Here is a 22526-nt window from a genome sequence, read left to right as displayed (position 1 = left end):
TGTTCTCCAAAAACTCAAATATTGAAGGCCTCACCCCTAGTACCTGAGAATGGGACTGTTAGACTCTATTTGGATTTAGAGTTAGACTTTATTTCAAGACTCTACTTGGAGATAGAGTCTTGAAAGAGGTGATTAAGGTAAAATGAGGCCTTAATCCAATATGACTAGTATCCTTATAAGAAGCGGATATTTGAACACACAAAGAGATGTCAGGGGAGTGTGATCACAGAGGGGTGACCATGTGAAAAGGAACCAAAAGGAGAGAGACTCAGGAGAAATCCAACCTTGATCACCTTATCCCAGTGGGATAATCAACACCTTGATCTCAGACTTCAGCCTCCAGAATTGTGAGACGTAAATTTCTACTGTTTAAGCCCTCCAGTGTGGTGCTTTGTTATGGCAGCCCTAGCAAACTAATACAGTCCTGTATTCATTTTCTCCTGTTGGAAAAACAGACACAAACTTAGTGGATTAAAAGAACACAAACTGATTTGATTTTCTTACAGTTCTATAGGTTGGACGTTCAACATGGATCTTACTGGGTTAAAAACCACATTATCAGCAGGGCTGCTTATTTTCTGAAGACTCTAGGGGAAAATCTATGTCCTTGCCTTTTTTAGCTGCTAGAGGGCACCTCTGTCTTTAGCTTGAGAACTTCTACCTCCATTATCAAAGCCTGCAACCCTCTGCATCCCTGGCCATTCTTCGGTGGACCCATCACTTGCTTTGATTTTCTTCTTCTCCTTCCCTTCTCTACTTTTAGGGATCCTGGTTATCACACTAGACCCACTTGGATAATCCAGAATCATCTCCTTATTTGAATGTCAGCTTTTCAGCAACCTTCATTCCTCTTTACCCTATAACATAACATTGTCCTGGGAATTAGGATGTGGATAGCTTTCTGGGGAGAGGTCATTATTCTGCCTACCCCAAGTCCTATGACCAAGTTTCTGGGTTATCCCTCAAAGGGTCCATCATTTAAAAAGTAGTAGACTTTTGCTAACTCTCAAAGTTCAGGAACTAGCTAAGACATTAAAACCCCACAGTAGGGACCCCTGGGTGGCTCAGTAGGTTAAGCATCTGTCTTTGGCTCCATGACCTCAGGATCCTGCCTCAGGCTCCTTGCTCAGCGGGAAGCCTGCTTCTCCTTTTGCCCCTGCCTGCCGCTCCCCCTGCATGTATGCTTTCTCTCTTTCTGACAAATAAACAAAATCTTCAAAAAAAAAAAAAAAAAAATCCCCACAGTATTAAGAGCTAGGTTTCTGTCCTCCAGACTAGGATGTTTCTGCTTAAATAGGTCATTGTAGATCCTTAAAAGGCCACCCAGCTTTCCTAGACAATCAATATTTATTTTATTTCTAGACAATTCAGATGAGGGGAGAACTCTCCTCTCTTTCACAAATCTCCAGCTGGGCTGCCCATCTGCCAAACCTCATCAGAAGCCCAAGGTCAAGGAAGCCATTGGTTTTAGTACAGGAAGTTCAGCCTCTTGGGGAAAATAGAAGGGTGGGGCAAGGTAAGACATGGGTTTGCAGTAGTAAACAAGAAAAATTCAAGCCCGCCATCACTCACACCAAGCCCATTATCAAGTCCCATTACATTTGCCTTTTCAGATATTTCTTATCTCCTCCTCCCCATGCCCAATGCCGGTTGCATCCACACTGCTTCCAACTTCCCCTACACTTTTGCAATAACTTTCTAACTTTACTTGCACTCAGTTGAACTTCCCACCTCCAATTTATTCTCCACATTGCAAAGGCAACTTTCCCAATCCCAATGTGTCTCACTCACCCCACTACAAAACCGATGTCTTTCCACTGCTCTTAAGTTAAAGAAAAACTCAACCCACTGGCATCTAACTTCTCAGCCTTATCTTGTTTACCATCTTTTGCATTTTTTTTTAAACCCTAGCCACATGGGTCTTGTTTCGGTCTTTGGGTCTTTGATGTTCTTCATGTTCTTGTCTCCCTCAGGCATTTGAACGCACTTTTTCCACCCGGGATGTTCTTTCTTTCTCTTCAGCCATTCAGCTTCCACTCCTTCCTCGAATGATGTGTTCTTCTCTGCGTTCCCGAATTACTAGATAACGCGGTACTGCTCTTTGCCTCACGACACATCACCAACCTCCCATTTTCAGTCTTTTCTGTGCCCCAGAGGAGATGCCAGAAACTGCATTGCTCAAAACCACCTTCCCCAAAAGGCTCCTGGTTAGAGTCTGTGGTGCTTTCAAGAGATAGGAAAGGCAAAAGACAAGTGAAGAGTTCTTCATTCTCTGATAATATTTCTGTCATTTTAGATTGAGAAGGTTTCACTCTGAGAAGAGGATATGGAACAGGTGAAATTGCTGTGCATAGATCTCCACCTTGCTCCCATTCCCTTGGCAATGGTACAAATCCCGTTTTCTTTTTGAGCACCTAGGCTGCCGTCTCCTAAATCCGGGAGACTTCTGGGTAAGAATCTGCTTAATGAATTTTGCTCAGCCATCAGTTAATCGACACTTTTTACCGATTTTAAGCTTATTGAAACTACATGGGTCTGCCACTTTTAACTCTGAAGCCACACTTCCCTAAATTCAGGGCTGTGTGCATTCGGGTTTTTAAAATATCACTTAAAAATGAGCTCACATTTACTTTTTTTTTTTTTTTTTTCCAAACTGGTTATTTTCGTGTCATTAAGACATGAATCACGAGGAAAGGGCGAATCGTTAATGTTGCTTTGGGGAGACAGCTGAGCTTATGAGGAAATTAGTCACTAGTATATTGTGCTCGCTGTACCCCCTCCACTTCCCTAAGGGCCCAAGGATTGCGTGACTTTTAGGGCCTGGCATGCACTTTCTTGCATTTTTAGCCTGTGTTTTAATTTTGTGTTGGAAGTTAGAGACGACAGATCAGGTAATAGGAACTGAGGTTAACAGGCCTGTTAGTGGGAGCTTTTATGATGACCTGGCCAGGAATTCGGTTGTGCTTAGTATTTGCTGTATCTGTAGCTGGTCTGGGGCTCAAAATCCCTCTCTTGTTTTTGTCTCCTCTGCTAACTTCGGTTTCCCTACACACTTCCCTTAAAAAAGAACCTTGAAGGGGCGCCTGGGTGGCTCAGTGGGTTAAGCCTCTGCTTTCGGCTCAGATCATGATCTCAAGGTCCTGGGATGGAGCCCCGCATTAGGCTCTCTGCTCAGCAGGGAGCCTGCTTCCCCCTGTCTCTCTGCCTGCCTCTCTGCCTACTTGTGATCTTTCTCTCTGTCAAATAAATAAATAAAATCTTTAAAAAAAAAAAAAAAAAAAGAACCTTGAAGTTCTTTGAGCCCTAATTCACTGTTCTTACCCTGGAGCCCCGGGACTTAATCCCTGCGCCTCCCCCAGGACTGTGCCCCTCACACCTGTTCCTTAGCTCCTCCCGCTCAGGAGGCTGGAGTTGGGTGATTACCCTTCCCCCTGCCCAGGTGAGATAAGGCTCTGGCGAAGTCTTCATTGTGGACAATGCTCTGGGTGTGTTTAAAAATGGTTACTTTCCCCCTCCCTCCGCCCGAGGCACTCGGTGAGTTCCCTGGGCTCTTCCCTATAAAAACCTGGTGGGGTCCCTGGTGGTAAAGCCCAGAAAAGTGTGAGGGTTCCCTAGGGCTGCGGCCCCAGAAGTCTCTGACGGTAGTCCCCGCTAGTCCTCCAACAGTTTGTCAAAATTGCCAGTTCAGTATTTTCACTAGTTTGTGGCTTCAGCAGCTTCTGTTCCAGGTAAGCTGATCTCAGCTATGTGCCTTTGTACTTAAAATGTGGGTCTAAAATGTGGGTGGCCCTTGGCCCCAAGACCTCAGTTTCTCTGATGGCTCCACAAAGAAGACATTCGTTGTCAGCATGTTCAGCATTTTTTCTTGTTTTCCAAATTTTAGGATTTGTTTTGTTTTGTTTTCAGCTTTTTTCTTGGCATTGGGACAGGCATGATGACATACTTTCAAGCTCTTCACATGTTGAGGGGGGACCTAGAAGTCTTTACTGCACTTTCTTTTATTTTTGTTTATTTTTTTAAAAGATTTTATTTATTTATTTGACAGACAAAGATCACAAGTAGGCAGAGAGGCAGGCAGAGAGACAGGAAGAAGCAGGCTCCCCGCCAAGTAGTTGCGGGGCTCCATCCCAGGACTCTGGGATCATGACCTGAACCAAAGACAGAGGCTTCAACCCACTGAGACACCCAGGCGCCCCATGCACTTTTTTTTTTTTTAATCTTTTCAGAGTAACAGTATTCATTGTTTTTGCACCACACCCAGTGCTCCATGCAATACGTGCTTTCCTTATTTTATGTTAAAATAGAAACATAGGAAAAAAAAAAAAAAACAGAAACATAGGGGCGCCTGGGTGGCTCAGTGGGTTAAAGCCTCTGCCTTCGGCTCAGGTCATGATCCCAGGGTCCTGGGATCGAGCCCCGAGTTGGGCTCTCTGCCCCACAGGGAGCCTGATTCCTCCCCCTCTCTCTCTGCCTGCCTCTCTGCCTACTTGTGATTTCTCTCTGTCAAATAAATAAAATCTTAAAAAAAAAAAAAAACCAGAAACATAAATTTAGATCTAAATTCCATAGAATTTAGTTCTAAGCACCTTTGAAATATGATGCATTTGTAAATTAAATTAAAAATCCTACAAAAATACTGAAACTTGAATCAACAATATCACTTTAAGATTGTGTGGTTGAAGCAAAAAAATTAAGGATTTTATTTGTATTTATTTGAGAGAATGAGACAGAGAGAGCACACAAGGGGGAGGGGACAGAGGGAGAAGCAGACTCCCCACTGAGTAGGAAGCCTGACCTGGGGCTGCTCAGTCCCAGGACCCTGAGATCATACTCTGAGCAGAAGGCAGACGCTTAACTGACTGAGCCACACAGGTGTCCCAAGCCAAAGCATTTCTATTAGATTTCATAAAAAGAAGGTTGTGCTCGGTTCTGATACCACACTTCAGACTCTTAACTTCAATGAATACTTCAGTAGGAAACTTTTGTTTATGTAAAGTTATATAAAATGTTACTCATAGCATCACGACTTTGCTTTTTTTCTATGTATAATCATCAAACAAAGGTCTGCTAGAATGCAGTTTTTCTTTTTCTTTTCTTTTTTTAAGATTTTACTTATTTATTTGAGAGAGCAAGCGAAATAGCGAGAGAGAACATGAGCAGGCAGAGGGAGAGGGAGAAGCAGGCTCCCTGCTAAGCAAGTAGCCCGATGCTGGGGCTCAATCCCAGGACCCTAGGATTATGATCTGAGCCAAAGGCAGCCGCTTAACCAACTGAGTCACCCAGGTGCCCTAGAATGGAATTTTTTTAATATCAGTTTTGATGAAGCAGATTTTGGTGGTTCTTTAAGTGCATTATATTCACATGGAGAGATGTGTCCATTGCAACATTATGAAAACCTGTACTTAAATCACTGCTTTGGGTTCAGAGTATAAAAAATGTTATCTTTGCAAATTTATCACATAAATATAAGGTATAGCTTACCTTATCACTAATGACCTGTTGCAATTTTAGATACATAAAAGTATCTCTTAATGAGTTTAAATATATATATATATTTAGTTCAGCATGCACCTATCTCACCACAATGAGCCTCATGAAACTGAAGTCAATTTTTTTTTGGATTTATGTATTTATTTATTTGCCAGAGAGAGAGTTCACAAGTAGGCAGAGGCAGGCAGAGAGAGAGGGGGAAGCAGGCTCCCTGCTGAGCAGAGAGCTGGATGCGGGGCTTGATCCTAGGACCCTGAGATCATGACATGAGCCAAAGACAGCGGCTTTAATCCACTTAGCCACCCAGATTCCCCTGAAGTCAATTTTTTACTGTAAAATTTTATTTGCACATTGGCATAATGTTACGTAGCCTCCACGCTAGACACATATGTTCACAAGGAACCTAAAGGAAGCTACTGGAATCCCAGGGCAGTAACTGATAGTAAAGCCACTATGTAGATGGTCTGATAAGTACCCATGTTTGTGGTTTGCTTTCCAAGACCCCTGAGAATACATACCCTGATTGCAGACTGAGGAAAAAAAAATGTCTTTCACCTTGTTTAGAAATCAGACTTTATTGGATTTGAGAACCAGCTCTGATGACTCGTAGTTCTATGATCTTGACCAGTATACTTAATGCCTCTAAGGCTCAGTTTCTTAATTGGGAAAATGACCTAACAAAGTTGCAGTGAAATCCAGTGGAATGATGACTGTAAAGCCGCAACTTCTTGACATTCCTCGTGTTCTTTCAGTTAATCATCAGCTGGACCTGAACGTTTTCCACCCAGATCTCTGGAAAGGCATCTTCCATATAGTAAGACATAACACTAATATCATTGTTATATAGTATAATAGTAACATATACATATATGTAGTTGACTCTTGAACAACACATGAGGGTAGGGGTACTGATTTTCCAACCCCCCCTTACACACCTTAAGATATACATAAGGTTTCGACTCCCCTAACATTTAACTACTAATAGCTCTCTATTGACTGGAAGCCTTAACAATAATGTAAACAGTAGATTAACACATTTTTTTTAATGTTTTGTGTATTATACACTATATTCTTATAATAAAGTACACTAGAACTAAGAAAATATTATTAAAGTCATAAGGAAGAAAAATACACTTATGGTACTATACTATATTTGCTGAGAAAAATCCATGTGTGAGGAGACCCGTATTGTTCAAACCCATTTTGTTCAAGGGTCATCTGTAATGTGTGTGTGTGTGTGTATACACAAATACACAGAGACCATATGGCTGAGGATTGTGGAAGTAATCAAATAGAGAAAGAAGTGGTTCACATTATGGAAGTAAAAATACATACATACAATATTACAGAGTCATCCTAGAAATACAGTCCACTTGGACAGAAATAAATCTCATTAGGAGAGAATTTTGGAAAGTTGATGTCTTCGCTTCTTTTTCCCAGAGTCTGACTTTTCTAATCACATAGTGTTGACAGGGGCACATAAATTTAACAATATATGAAGGGGTTCTTAAACTGATGATATTTTAAGATGCCAAAAGGACCATATTCTATAATATGATGTATTTACAAATGATTACAAAGGAAATAGAGTGAGTTCTGATGTGCATCTCCAGTTCCTTTTCATTAAGAATTTGGTGATAAATTTAAACTAATGTGATTAAGGAGTAGCCTAACCACCCTCATGCTGATTCAGTCTGCACCCATGACTATGATCCTAACTTCTTGTCCAGAGCTGCCTGCCTAAATGGCTCTTCTGCTTGCTTAAATGCCTCCGGTACTAATACTGTTACCCTTTAAGAGTGGCCGTATGATACTGTTAATTTCTGTCTCCCAAACACTGGGTGCATTGTTCCTACATCTGCAGTCTTTCTACCAGACCTATTGTCTTCTGAGATCATGTTCTGTGGTGTCCATGGACATCATGGCAAGACTGTTTTGGTGGTCTCTTTGTAGGAAATATGATCCTTCCCTGTTAGAAGCACCAAGAAGTTTCTAGGAAACAATCAACACTCTCCCTCACAACAATTAGATCTAAAAATTAGCTCATTAATATAATGTATGTTTTGTGTGTGTGTCCTACTGGAATTTGAATGTGATCAAATGAGATGCAAAGTGTAAATTCTGACAAGCTGGTAGAAAGTGAAAGAACTTTCTTTCCTCGAACCCCATGCCTGGTACCTCTTTCCTTCACTACACTCCTGGGGAAATCAATGAATTGTTAGGTGCTCAAAAGAGATCCTAAGTAATGTTAACATCAGTATAGATAGAGCTGGGAAGTGAACATTATTGGATTATTTTAGTAGGGATCCATCTCCTTCCTTCATGTGTTTTGTGTTTGAAGCTAGATATGAGGGATATACATTGAGTCTTCTCTCAGTGTAGAATATGAAAGAGAAGGTAATTAGAATTAATGGAAGATAAAAAGATTAAACAATAATAGAAAATGAGAATATTATAGAAGGCATATGGATTTTATAAAAAGGGAAAAATTAATCTGCTGCACATCATTGACCCTGTTACAATAACCCTTTGTTTCTTTTTCATTTTACTTCTCCTCTTTTGTAATATCCTAAATGGGAAGAGGAATGAGTTATCTTACAAATTTAGATTTTGCAAACTTTTGCACTGATGAGAGTACTATTAAAATGCATTGTTAAGAAAAATTTTCAGGGCACAAATGTGTCATTTCCTTTCTTCATGAACCAGATGCTGAAATACTATGTGATAAAGATTTTAGGACTCAACTGTGAAGAGAGGGAAGTGGATAAATCAGTGCTGCTGTCTTTAGGACAAACGGTAAAAGAAGTTTATTTTAATGTTTTTCCAAAATTGCTTCCATTGGTTATATGGGTCTACTCTGTGTCTCTGTGTGTTTGTGTGTTTGTGTGACAGGTGAGATGTATATATACATATATGTTTATATATATAATCAGTAACTTTTGGTAGCATTTTTTATCTATCACTAATTATTTGGTCTGGTTGTTTCAATGATTAAAAAATAGAGATTTCTGCTAGGTTTTCTGTGAGTGAAAAATGTATGTGTGTGCATAAATATATATGAAACATGCTAAGTACTTTATAGGTTAAACTAGCAAGAAATTTTTGACATATAATCATCCATATTTTAAAAAATTAAGGACCTTATTCAAGATATGATTGAAGCTCTTTTAATTAGTCTCATTTTCTTACTTATCATATAATACCTATTATTACCTGTATTTGCTTATATAACAAATACCGGTTAGATATTTACTATAGGCACTTTGCTGAACTAGACGTAGAGAAGGGATCAGAAAAGTAGAACATAGTCTGTCTTCAGGAAGTTCATGATCTAAGGCAAATAAGCATAATATAATCTGAACACCTTAAGTATTTGTAAGGGTGCTATAGATAACCACTGTGAGAATGTAGGAGAGGCCAACATTACTTGGGGGAAAGAATTTGAGAAGGTCTCCATGGAGATATTTAAAACTAGTTTCATTTTGGGGCACCTGGGTGCCTCAGTGGGTTAAAGCGTTTGCCTTCGGCTTGGGTCATGGACTCAGGGTCCTGGGATTGAGCCCCGCATCAGGTTCTCTGCTCAGCGGGGAGCCTGCTTCCTCTCCTCTTTCTGCCTGCCTGCCTCTCTGACTACTTGTAATCTCTGTCAAATAAATAAATAAATTAAATCTTTAAAAATAAATAAATAAATAAATAAATAAATAAATAAATCTAGGTTCATTTTAAAGAATGGATGAGATTTACACAGCATAAAATGGGGGTTAGCATTCTCATTGGCCATGTGAGAATAGTGATAGAAAAGTCACAGAACTGAGATTGTGTTTTATGCAGTATTTAGGAGCTATTATTCTGCAAGTACAGTACCTATATTTAAATCCGGCCTCCCTACTTCCTAGTTGTATAACATTAACTAGTTACTTAAACATTCTGGGTCTTAGTTTCCTAAGTTTTTAAAATGGAGAAAATACTGCTATATACCTCTTGGAGAGTCTGTGAGGGTAAAAAGAAGAAAAGTCCATTATATTAAAAAAAAAAAAAAAGAAGGTACTTAAAAATAATTATTTACTGATGGTACCTGTGTACCAGCCAATTTATGAAAATTATCTTAAGTTTTCATAATAATTCTTAAACCGACATTATAATCTTATTTTACATATATAAAGGAAGTTGCAATCAAATCAATTAAAGTATTTGCTAAAGGTCACAGAGCTAGGAAGTGGCACAACGAGGATTCAGACCTAGACTTCCAGTTCAAGGATGAATTCACTACCAAGGATGAGCATCAATGGTATCAGGATATTTCCATTCTCAACTTAATCCCTTTTATGGATATATTCCTTAGGTATAAAGCTGTTGGTTTTACAAATACATTAATTCTATTCCCATTCATATATATTTTTGACTGTTTGTACAAAATCACAGTTTTTGTTTTTAAATAATAAGAAAGGTAACAGAGTTCTTATTTACCCCAAATCTTAAAGGTGAAATTAAGGGTTTGTTGGTAAATCTGATTTGGAACAGTCTTAGAAGAAAGAATGTACCTTAAATATATATTACATGTAAAGACTTTATTCGTATCTGTATCAGGGAAGTTCCACTGGGGCTTTACAAGCAATGGATATGAATAAACAAAAATTTAAGAAGACAAATAAATATATAATAAAAAATAATAATTACATGAACTATCTCTTCCACACTAATACTAAATAAGACAAAAGCCACTTTGAGATATCATTTAGCTCCTATCAAAATCTAAATGATTCTAAAATAAATATTATTACTGAGTAAATGGTAAATTATTACTTAAAACGGCCATGACTACGTAAATAGGATAGATACATTTGATGCATTACTATTTGGCCCATCAGTTTGAAGTTGAAAAAAAAAATTTGAAGTATACAAATATTGATAAGCTTTTAAGGGAAATACATAAGACCAGCTGGAATGGTATCCCCATGGTATCAACTGTGTAATGTGGATACATATGTACAAGATTAAAATTTCATCTGAAAAATGAGGGTATTTTTTTCTTGTATAAAGGTAATGGGACGACAGAATTTTTTTTTTATTGAAGTGTAGGTACAGCAGACATACAACATTACATTGGTTTCAGGTGTAAAATATGATGATTCCACATTTATATACATTATGAAATGATCAGCCTGATAAGTCTAGTTACCATCTGTCACCATACAAATTATTTCAGTATTGACTGTGTTCCCTGTGCTGAACGTCACATCTCTAGTGACTTACTTATTTTACACTGGAAGTTTATACCTCTGAATCCCCTTTGCCTAGCTTGCCCACCCCCCAATTCCCTTTGCCTCTGGCAACCACTGGCTTGTTTTCTGTAGTTATGAGTCTGTTTTGTCTTTTGTTCCGCTTGTTTATTTGTTTTGTGAACTTACGATATTTGTCTTTCTCTGTCTGACGTATTTCACTTAACGTAATATCCTTTAGGTCCATCACGTATTGCCACCGATGGTAATATTTCATTTTTTATGGCTGAGTAATATATAGAGATCTTATGACGTACATCTTTATCCATTTACCTATCGATAGACACTTAGGTTGCTTCCGTATCTCTGCTATTGTAAATAACATTACAGTGAGCAAAGTGGTGTGTATATTTTTCCAAATTAGTGTTTTTATTTTCTTCAGATAAATACCCAGAAGTGGAAATGCTGGCTTATATCATATTTCTTTTCTTAATTTTTTGAGGAACCTCCATACTGCTTTCCACAGGGCTTGAAACGGTTTACACGCCCACCAAGTGTTCCTTTTACTGCACATCCTTGCCAACGCTTGTTATTTCTTTTCTTATCTTAATACTAGTCATCCTAAAGTATGAAGTGGTATCTCCCTGGCTTTGATTTGCATTTTCCTAATAATTAGTGATGTTGAGATTGTTTTCATGCGTCTGTTGCTGATCTGAATGTCTTCTTTGGGAAAATGTTTATTCAGCTCCCCTGTCCCCCACTTTTTTAAATCCAGCTGTTTTTTGTTTGTGCGGGTGGGGTTTTTGTTGTTGTTGTTGTTTTGTTTTGTTGTGTGTTTGGGGGGATTTTTTTGTTGTTGAGTTGTGTGAGTTCTTTATATACTTTGAATATTAATCCCTTATTGCATAATATGATTTGCAAATATCTTCTCCCATCTGACCCAACTTATCTTTCATATTGTTACAATATTTTTATAATAAAGACAGGAAACACTGAAGGGTATGTTTCCAAACAGGTTAACACTACAACACTTTCATTATGGTTTTCCTGTTATAGCTTCTGTAAACTTTTCACCCACTTCATAAAAGGCTGATATTGCAGAACTGTGTTTCACTTCTCATGAGAACATGCTTTTAATAGATTATACAAACTCAGAAGATTTCACAACCCTGCTCCCGTGCATTGACACTTCGTAGGAATTGTAACTAAATGTGAGGTTACTTTTTCCCTTTGGAAATGACATTTACTGACACATTTGAATTGTTTGAATTGTTCACTGGGTGCTGACAAAACTTTGCATGTGTGTGTTCTCTAACATGACTAAAAATTACAATGATAATAATCATTGTAAAGAACTGAAGTAATCTGGTAAGTCTAATAAATGACTTTGAGGTAAAGTGAGAATACTGGGGGTGAAATTTTTTGTTTCAATTTAGTTATGCACAATTCAGAGAAAAACATTTTTGAGAAAAACATTTCATGATGTATAACAAAAGGACTTTTGAAAATTTCACATGAGTGAAATATGTACTTTTCTTGAGGCATAAACTCAAATATGAAAAATAATCATAATTGTTTTTCATTTATTTATGTAATTTCTTTTTTTTTAAACATTTTATTTATTTGACACAGAGAGAGAGATCACAAATAGGCAGAGAGGCAGGCAGCGGGGGAGGAGGAAACAGGCTCCCCGCTGAGCAGAGAGCCCGATGTGGGGCTCGATCTCAGGACCCTGAGATCATGACCTGAGCTGAAGGCAGAGGCTTAACCTACTGAGCCACCCAGGCGTCCCCATTTATATAATTTCTTATGATGCATTTGTGTATATGATGAACACCTGCTAAATGCCAGGAACTTTCTGCTTATTGAACCAAAGAGAAAACTCTTGAATCCTGGATCTAACTGGGGTGAAAGGGGACAGATAACAGACAAGATAAATAAGGAAAGGGTATTTCATGTTAGTTGGTGATAAATCTGGAGGGAATAAATCCAACAAGGAAAGAGAAGAAGAAGTGAAAGAGGTAGGTTATAATTTTAACTCTGCTACTCAAGAAAGGTCTGAAACGGTAAGATTTTAGGCAGGACCTAAGTGAGATGGGAAGGTGTTCACGAGTTTTGACTAGAGGAGTGACATGACCAGTAAGAGAGCTATTAAAACAGACTAGGTGAGCAAGATCATGGGGCTCAAGGAAGGATGGTTATAGCAGAGGTGATGAGAAGCAGTCAGTTTCACCAGAGGATCTGCAAATAAATCAACAAGAGATGATGACAGAAGAATGAGAGAAGGTGTGGGGGACAAGGAAGACCCCTAGGTTGGGGCCATACTAGACATCCAAGTAGTGAAGTTATTAGGAGTTGCATATACATAGGCAGGAGAGGTCTGGGCAGGAGATAAAGATGGGATGGTTTGGGAGAGGAGGAATTAGCAGGGGAAAGTAAAACTCCCCTCAAGGAACTATCTTAGTGCAATCTCGAGTCCCATCTCAGCAGAAAATCATGAACAGGACCACATTTCTGGTATACACTCAATGCCTTTCATTTTTATCCTTTTACTACTTCTGGGCATTTTGAGTCATCTTCTGCCTCTACCATACAACTAAAACAGCTCGAATTCCATGTGGCAGGTTATGTATGTCCTTGTACATCTTGAAATTCTTGTTTCCTTTCCATGACCCTGACTTGTTTTTCTATCATGATCTCAAAGGTTCTTTCTTACCTTTAGTACTAGTTCTTCTTCCTCTACTTGCCCATCAAGTTTATGTCCTCATATTTCTTTTATTTTTTTGAAAAATACTTTCTATTCTGATTTTTTTGTCCTAGTCTTTGTTAAAGTGCTACATTTTTGAGCAGATTTATCAGTTCTTTTATTTCTTCCTCTTTCCCGATGCCCCTGGGTTCTCCCGTTAATTGCCAACCTTATGCTACTGTCCAAGATGTGGGGTAAATAAAAAAAAAATGAGCTGAAATCCAAAAATCGAGGTGTAGAGAAGGAGGAAAGGCTTCTGGGAAGTCAGGAGCTGTTTTGCAGTCAGCTATGGGTCCTTGTGGGTGACAGTAATCTAGAATAAAGCTCTGACTTCCAGTTTGGGTGCTGATGCATTGCCTCTGTCTTACCAATATATATGGCCTTATGTTTGTCTGACTGCATCCTGTATGCCCAACTACACAACAGATAGAAGATACTAATAAATAATTATAATAGCAATCAGCTAATATGAATGGATGATACACCAACATCACAAATTCTAGAAAAAGAAAAGTTAGGTCAGTGTGGAAAATACGCCATTATAACTAGTGATATTATTTTAAAAATCTGATTGTGCAACTTGAGATCTAAGCTGGAGACACTGGCTTGGTCAGTACGCAGTTAATATGCCGAGCCATAGAAGTAGATGAGATTCTCGGAAAGAGGATGGCATCTAAGAACAAAAGAAAATAATAACAGAAAACAGCAGCAGTCTTAGGACAGCACCATCTATGATTAACCTAAACAGCTTTTTAAAAACATTTTTATGGAAAAGCATGTATCAGTGTTTCATACAGTTGATGCTTCACCAGCCTCTATAATCACTGCCCGGAAAACAAACAAGACTTCCCCTGATGTACCAGAGTAGCCAGATTGGAATGTTTTTCACTCATCATTCCACTCAGCAGATTTTAGTGTTCATCTCCCTTCCAGCCCTCTGTACCTCTTGGGTTTTGTATAGTCCGGATATGGTTGGTTGGGCTAGTCCATTTGTAGACATTTATTAGAGGGTTTTCTTTTTCAAAGGTTTTTTTTTAATGGTTTTATTTATTTATTTGACAAAGAGAGAGAGAGATATCACAAGTAGGCAGAAAGGCAGGCAGAGAGAGGCGGGGAAGCAGGCTCCCTGCTGAGCAGAGAGCCGGATTCGGGGCTGGATCCCAGGATCCTGAGATCATGACCTGAGCCGAAGGCAGAGGCTTAACCCACTGAGCCATCCAGGTGCCCCTCTTTTTCAGTTTTAATAAATCTACCTAAAGAAACTGTAGTTTGAAATCCAATAACTTGCACCATGTTTATCATCTGCATAAGGCCATAGAAGACAGATCAATGCTTAGAGGCCTAAAACAAAAACAAAACTGAGCCTCATCTTTAGTTCAGGTTGAAAGGGAAATAAATAAAATATTTAATGGACAGTGTATATTTTATCACTAGTAATATAGACCAGGTCAACTACTGCCAAAGCAAAGGATAATTTTTTTACTTAATTTGTATAGGTTATTTCCTCAATGTAGTTTGGGTAGGTTGTGAAAGCCAGGTAAGTTCATGCAATCAGAAAACGAAAAGAAGAGATTGATGAATAGAATGCGCCCCGCTGCATGCTTGTCTGACCTCGTCTGCTGGGTCTTCTGCCCCAAGTTGCTGCTTCTGTGATACTGATCCACTCTAGTCCCCATGCTGTCCATGCCCTCCTGCCCTTTAATAGATTTTTCCATCCCTTGGGTAGTCTTCTCATCCTAATTCCTGCTCACTCTTCAAAACTTTGATAAAGGTATTATCTGTTCTATGTTCCAGCCTTGACCACCTGCTTGCTCAAAGAATTAATCGCTCACTTTTGGACTATGTCTGTGCTATGTGTGTGTGTGTGTGTGTATACACACATACATATATACATACAATAGTAGTGAGATCACTGTCAGGTGATTTTTTTTTTTTAAGGTTTTACTTATGTATTTGTCAGAGAGAGAGAGCACAAGCAGGGGGAGCAGCAGGCAGAGGGAGAGGCAGAGTCCCCACTGAGCAAGGAGCCTGATGTAGGACTTGATCCCAGGACCCTGGGATCATGACCTGGGCTGAAGGCAGATGTTTCACCGACTGAGCCACCCAGGTGTCCCACTGTCAGATGATTATAACAATCTTATTCTTCCCTATTATTGCATAAGATCTTTGGGGGTTGTGAATATTCTATGCCCATTGATCTTGGCCTCCTGGTGACTTGCTCTGTACTTGATATAATGACACATAATAAGAATTTGTTGGATGGGTCTGCATGAAGGGATAGGTATTTCTATCTTAAAGTCATTGATTGGAAATATCCTAATACCATCTGTTTTTTATTTGTTTTCATGGTGAAACATCTAGCATTCTAGAGCCAACTTAAAAAAAAAAAATAGAATTCTTTCTTTCTCCCAAGAAAACTCTAACTCTGTGGCTTATAGGAAACAAACTGAGGGTTGCTGGAGAGGAGAGGGATGTGGGGATGGGGTAACTGGCTGATGGACATTAGGGAGGGCACGTGATAGAATGTGATGGAACGAGCATGTAAGGACTGATGGCTCTCTGACTTCTACCTCTGAAACAGTACATTAATTAATTGAATTTAAAGAAAAAAATTACAAATTTAGTTGAAAGAACATGTGAAGCTTCTAAACAAGAATATGGATAAAAATAACATTCATCCTGCTTTCTTGAGGCCAAGATTAGATGAGTAGATTATCATTCTGAATTTGCCACTTTCTTTCCTCTTTAAAATAAAGAAATGGTAAGTTTTCTCTAAGGAGCATCCATATAGACTCTAACAGTTGTCAAATATGTATACATAAACACACAGGCAATGATTCCAGAGAGATCTCCAAAGACAACTTGAGGAATCTGTATTGTTGCTGAAGTTCATGAAGATATTTTTTTTCATGAAAACAAATATTAAAAGCATGTTAACAATCAGATTGCTCAAGGCAAGTATGACAGAGAGAGAGAGATAAAGCTCCCAACCTTCCATCCATATTGGGGATTTATGTTGAAGAGTGGTTCTCAAGGAGAAATAGGTATTTGGAAATGTGTGGGGATAAAGTTTTTGGGTTTTATTTTTTTTACTTATTTATTTATTTGTCTGGGAACTGTAATATAAGTAACATAAGGACTAGGAAACATTATTGACACTTAGAGGGTGGCAACCACAATAAAGATAGTCCTTCCCAAAAAAGAGTTGTCCTAGCCACAATGCTACTAATGCTCCTCTGAGAACTACAATGGGATGTGGCCATCGCTAACTGCTGAATGGACCTGGCAAAGTAAAAATGGAGGCTAATAAGGAAAAAGGTAGAGTGAGTGGCTGTGTCTCAACAGCATGACATAGTCACCTAGCCCTAAGATTTGGTTCAGCTCAAGGAATCTACCAGAAAAGTAAGAATGTAGGATAGAAAGAAGGAGGGGGAGGAGGGGCGAGAGGAGGAGGGAGAGAAAGGGAGGGGAGAAGGAAGGAAGGAGAAAGGAAGGATGGATGGATCTGAATCACAGACACCACTCATTTGCCAGGAAGTTCTTTATCAGAAGAAACACATCTTTTTGGTCACAGTATGTCCAAACATCCATCTTGTTTAAAAAATAAAACCAAAACTTATATATGACTAGTATCTTACCAAAAAATATCTAGTCCCTTCATTCAGCAAATATGTATTAAGTATATTCTATATTATATTAAGTATATTCTATATTATAACCTATAATAAAGAATATTATAGGTTACTTTAGGCTCTGCTAATTGAATGTTAAATGAAAACAGACATGGGCCATCCTCTTATGTCACTCAAGGTCTAGAGAGATTTATCAGATTCAAAAGGTTTCACCTTTTTTACAAAAATATTCCCATCTAGAAGACTGAGTAACATAAGAGATCTTTCCTTTGCATTTAAGTGAAACTGGAGTTACGCTATCACACAAAAGCCATGGTCATGCCCAAGGAGAAAGGGCCAGTAAAAACTTCTAAAAGGAAAAGACTTCTGGTTAATAGCAGGTATATATAAACGTATACTTTATGAGCCCATTTTTTAAAATTTTTATTTAAATTCTAGTTAGTTAATGTACAGTGCAATATCAGATTCTGGAGTAGAATTCAGGGGTTCATCACTTACATACAATACCCAGTGCTCATCACCAGGGCCCTCCTTAATCCCCATCACGCATTTAGCCCTTCCCCAACCCAATTCCCTCCATCAACCCTTAGTCTGTTCTCTATCATTAAGAGTCTCTTAAGGTTCTCCCATTTGTCCCCCCCACCACATAGGTGTGAGACCATTCTTTATAAACCGAGTTAAAAGATAAACAGCTTTGCTACATAGTCCCAATTGCTTTGAACTATAGTTTTAAAATAAATTCAGCTAAGCTTTCTTGTCATTTCAGTTTTTAAAATTGTCTGTGTTGCTTGGCAAGTAAAGCTATCATCCAAATCAAATAATAGAATAAATTAAAAAGGGGGAAATAGCAGGAGAGTCTGCATCTGAATTATCCAATTTGGTTTCCTATAATGGTCAATTTTCCCAGATGTTTATTTCTTTCACTTTGTCTCTGCCTAAGAAAAGAGGATCTAAGTCCCTTCCCTTATGTCCCCTTTCTCCACAGTAGCCAAATCATTTAAAGATAGTCTTTCGTCTGGGGTGCCTGGGTGGCTCAGTGGGTTTATAGGAATTTCAGCCAGTCCACAGAATGATGTATATACAAAGATTGTCATTGCAAACTGCAAAATAAAGAATCGCCTTTGTAATATTTAAAAACATAAATATATATAGACAGTTCAGTCACATCCTTACTCGTCAATACCTCTCCCCAAAGCAGGATGAATGTTTGCATTTGAATGATTGGCCTCCATTTCCTGGACAAGATGTGAGTCTGGTGTCCCAGAGCTGCCTGTGCACTCAGTTAAAACCTCAGCTGTACTAAATCCCTAACTCAGCATTAGAGAAAATAAGAAATGATCAGAAGATGTTGACTTTATGCTAAATTTATCAATCAAGTGAACTGAACTGTTTCCAAGAAAAAATCATACAATTTTTTCCATTGAAAAATAAAATGTGGTCTTTCGACTGGTGGCAGCCTTCATCATTAAGAAAACTTAATGGGAGGAGGTGCACCTGGGTGACTCCGTCAGTTAAGCCTCTGCATTTGGCGCAGGTCATGATCCCAGGGACCTGGGATGGAGCCCCAAGCCCGGCTCTGTGCCCAGTGGGGAGTCTGCTTCTCCCCTTCCTCTGCCCCTCCCCATTCTTGTGCTCTGGCTCACTCTCCTCTCTCTTTCATATAAATAAATAAATAATCTTAAAAAAAAAAAAAAGGAAGAAGAAGAAGAGGGAGAGAGAGAGAACTTGTTAGAATTGCATTCTTGATACCCCCCAACCTTAAATATCAGAAACTCTGGGTGAGCCCCATCCATCACGCCTCTCAAAGGATTCAAGTGCATCTTAAAGAGATAGAGGCATAGATGGTGCCATAGAATAAAACTGTGCTTAAAAAGCTACAAAGACTTTTCTGTGATGCTACCATTGTATGAGGGAAGCCCTGAAAGAAAACAACACGAAGAAGAAGAGGACAGGGAAATGAAGTTTTGCTGTGGTTTTAATCCAGTGGCTAGACTTTATCTTTGTCATGCGATAAACAGATGCCTTGGCAAAAGAAAAACTGACTCATGAAGCTCTGATAAAAGATCACAGGAAATATTTGCTTCAAATTTTGCGTAACTATTTGTTTTATCCAAAACCTTTGATGAAAGATCACAGGAAATATTTGCTCCAAATTTTGCCCAACTATTTGTTCTAAGGGAAATTCTTTTTCATTTCAGCTCAACAGTTGTTTTCTGTCACTTGGGAAAAGGTTGTGGTTTTTTTCTTTGTTTTTAGGTAAGGAAGAAATGTTACCTCTCACTCTCAAAAAACACACATCTACACATCTGTAAACACAGATGTGCATTTGTCCATAGAAAGATACATGAGTAGATTTCATTCAGGTCTTTCAGTGTGAAAATTAAAACTTATGGGTAGATACAATATATTGCTAGGTATGGCAGATAGGTAAATTTAATTAATTGTACTTATTCCCTTGCTAAAATTGAATTTTATTTGTTTCGTTTTTTAAGATGTTATTTATTTCTTTGAGAGAGTGAGAGACAGCGAGAGACAGTGAGATGGGCGAGGGGCATAGGAAGAAGCAGAGTTCCCGCTGAGCAGGGAGCCCCATGCAGGACTCTATCCCAGGACTCTGGGATCATGATCTGAGCCAAAGGCAGATGCTTAACTCACTGAGCCACCCAGGCATCCCTAAAATTGAATTTTAATTTTAAATTTCCACTTGAGACATTATGCCAAGGGCCCTAGACCCTTCATGTTTAACTAAAGTGTTTTTCCACGTGTCTGACAGAAGTATGGAACAGTGGAATAGCTCTGTGGATCAACAGGATGACACTGATAACCGCTCAGAATCTGTGAAGTTTGATGCCCACTCCATGACAGCCTTGCTCCCTCTGTGTAAGTATGAGTGGGGTGCCTGTGGAGAGTGTCCTTACAGTCAGTGACACAATGTAAAATTACAGTCGTGGGACTTACCTTACCTGTGTATGAATGTTAAGACTTAGTGGACGAGAAGGTCTTCTCCTCTTTTGAGATAGAATAGAAAATCAGCTTAGGTTGGATGGAGGAAGCTTTGTTATAGGTTAAATTGGCCCACAGTGTTGAGGGAGTCCTCTGACCTCTCAACCACTGGATGAGGTCCTGGAAATAACTATACCCCTAACACCGTTAATTAATATTTGAAAATCATGGGTGGTATGTACTTGAATTAGTCTCCTAGAGCTGCTGTCACACATCACCAGAAATTGGGTGGCTTCCAACAACATTTGTTCTCTCACAGCTCTGAAGGCCGGAAATCTGAAGTCAAAGTGTCTGCAAGCCTGTGCTCCCTTTCAAGATTCTTGCTGGCCTCTCCCCAGCTCCTAGTTGCTCCTGCCAATTCGTATTTTTCCTTGGCTTGTAACTGCATCACTCCTGTCTCTGCTTCCGTCTTCACAGGGTCTTCTTCCTGTGCTTATGTGCACTCTTCTCTATTCTTGTAAGGATTCCATCGTGGGACAAGGGCCCACGTGAATTCAGTATGACCTCATTTTCACTTGATAATACCTGCAGAGACCCCGTTTCCAAATAAGGTCACATTTACAGGCAGTTGGAGTTAAGACATCAATGCTATCTTTTCAGCAGTGCTGAAACAGAGGTTTGCACAGTCACAAGAGCTCAAAAGAATCAGTATTCGGTTATATGTAGACAGGTTCTATTAAGGCGACAAGACAGAGTTGCATTCAATTCTGCCAAGCTTTAAAGGCTGAATAGATTCCACCGAAAGAGGAGGGTGGGTGAAAGAGGACCCATAGAAATTTCAGTCGGAGGAAGCAGCATATGCAAGGGATAAGAAGGATGCGTTCCTACACAGACAAAGCTGAAATACAGTCTGTAACCCCAAGGAATGACAGGTATCACGCACTACACAATCGATGGGTGGGAGAATGTGTCATGATGAGACAAAAGGGATTAAGACCCTAGTAAAAGCTGTGTAAGGTAGAGATGTTGAGAGATTGAGGAGGGAGCCCAGAAGCATTGGGGACAGAGAAAAAGCCCCAGGAACTTTGAAGAGCTACTTAAAAGGCAGAATGCAGAGGATTTGATTATAAATTAAAGATAAGGGAGATCACCAATGAGTTTCAGGCTCATTCATCCTGGCAAAGGGTAGCCTATCTTGCTTGCTTTGTAGGTGGTTCTTTTTATTTTTTTAGTTCTTTCTCTTTTTTTTTTGGTCTTATTTTTTACTGAATTTTCTCTCCTTTCCCTTTCAATGCCTCATAGAACATTATTGAATAATATCTAAACTTTTATTTTTAATGTGGGAACTTAAAACCTGAAAACAAAATCTTTTTTATTCTGCAATGAAAGCAATGGCCACAGGAAAGTAATTTTTAATGGATGTTTTATTCACCTAGTCAGAGAAAATGTCTTCATCCTCTACTAAGATTCCACTCCACATTGGGTTAACTTTTCCACAATTAGTATCCCATTATGTGAATCACTATTCCAAGTAAGTGGATAAAATAAAAATATTAATATTTTCTGAAATACTCAGAGGATGGGTTTCATTGATCCATTCTGAAGCTTAGTCAAAATGTGAATAGTTTTCTCTCATTTTTTTAATGCATTCAAATCATAAGAGGTATCCAAATACAGAATTATTGAGATGAAATTAGAAAAGAAAATTTGCATAATTATCATTGAAAACAGATGTCTCTTTTATCTGATTTAAACCCTGAAAAAAAAATCATAATTATAGAGTTACTTGAGGAATGTGGTTTTTACTCAGAATATATTCCCACATGAAACAGAATAAAATTTATGTTTGAATATATTGGTATCAATATTAAAATATATCAGAAAAAAAATATCAGAAAATACTAAAATTTGTCAACTAACGAAGGCCCTCAAATGAGACAAGTACAAGTTGTAGAGGACAATAACTTTGTCATGGATGTTTAGTTAATGGAAAGTAAATCAGATGTTCGTAGTCATCCCTGTATTGGCTTTTCTTGTGACTGTTCCTTTTGCTTCCTACTGAATAAACGGGGGCACATTTTTTGTTCCCCTTTTATTCCAATAGGCTTGGTGGTAATGATAGAATTGGAGATTACCAAAATGTTAATTAAGTAAGAAGAGTAAGTTTTCTAACAGCAGGTTGGGCTTTCGTTTTTTCAGATCCTAAAAATGGCCCTACCCTTCAAGAGAAACTGAAGTCCCTCAAAGCTGCACTGATTGCCCTTTATCTTCTTGTGTTTGTAGTGCTCGTACCCGTCGTCGGAATAATGGCAGGTACAGTATTCTAGAGTTTTGAAACTCAGCAACTCATCCTGTGAATTCGTTGTTGTAGAAACAAAAAGAAGCATTCGGTCTTTTGTACAGGGGAGATTCACTAGGAAAACATCCTTATCGTAAAGTGTTTCTCAAATTCATAAATTAAAAAAAAATAGGTTCTTTAGAGTTAATAGGTAAAAA

At 38.6% G+C, this 22526-nt stretch overlaps 1 protein-coding gene across 4 annotated transcripts in view; it reads left to right on the top strand.

Moving 5' to 3' along the window:
- Positions 1–22526, top strand: part of MSR1 (macrophage scavenger receptor 1) — a 264617-nt gene that overhangs the window by 173630 nt on the left and 68461 nt on the right. For 2 of the 4 annotated variants that reach the window (XM_047716032.1, XM_047716024.1), the window contains 2 exons: positions 19861–19967; positions 22230–22343. In XM_047716032.1, the coding sequence (XP_047571988.1) occupies positions 19861–19967; positions 22230–22343 (221 nt within the window). Of the gene's footprint in view, positions 1–8165; positions 8287–14630; positions 14677–19860; positions 19968–22229; positions 22344–22526 lie in introns of those variants that run through there. The other 2 variants (XM_047716039.1, XM_047716048.1) reach the window with 2 other exon arrangements.

The sequence above is a fragment of the Lutra lutra genome, chromosome 2, assembly GCF_902655055.1.
Source record: "Lutra lutra chromosome 2, mLutLut1.2, whole genome shotgun sequence".
Lineage (NCBI taxonomy): Eukaryota > Metazoa > Chordata > Mammalia > Carnivora > Mustelidae > Lutra > Lutra lutra.
The sequence above is the reverse complement of the archived record's forward strand: the minus strand, read 5'-3'. Positions and strand labels throughout refer to the sequence as shown.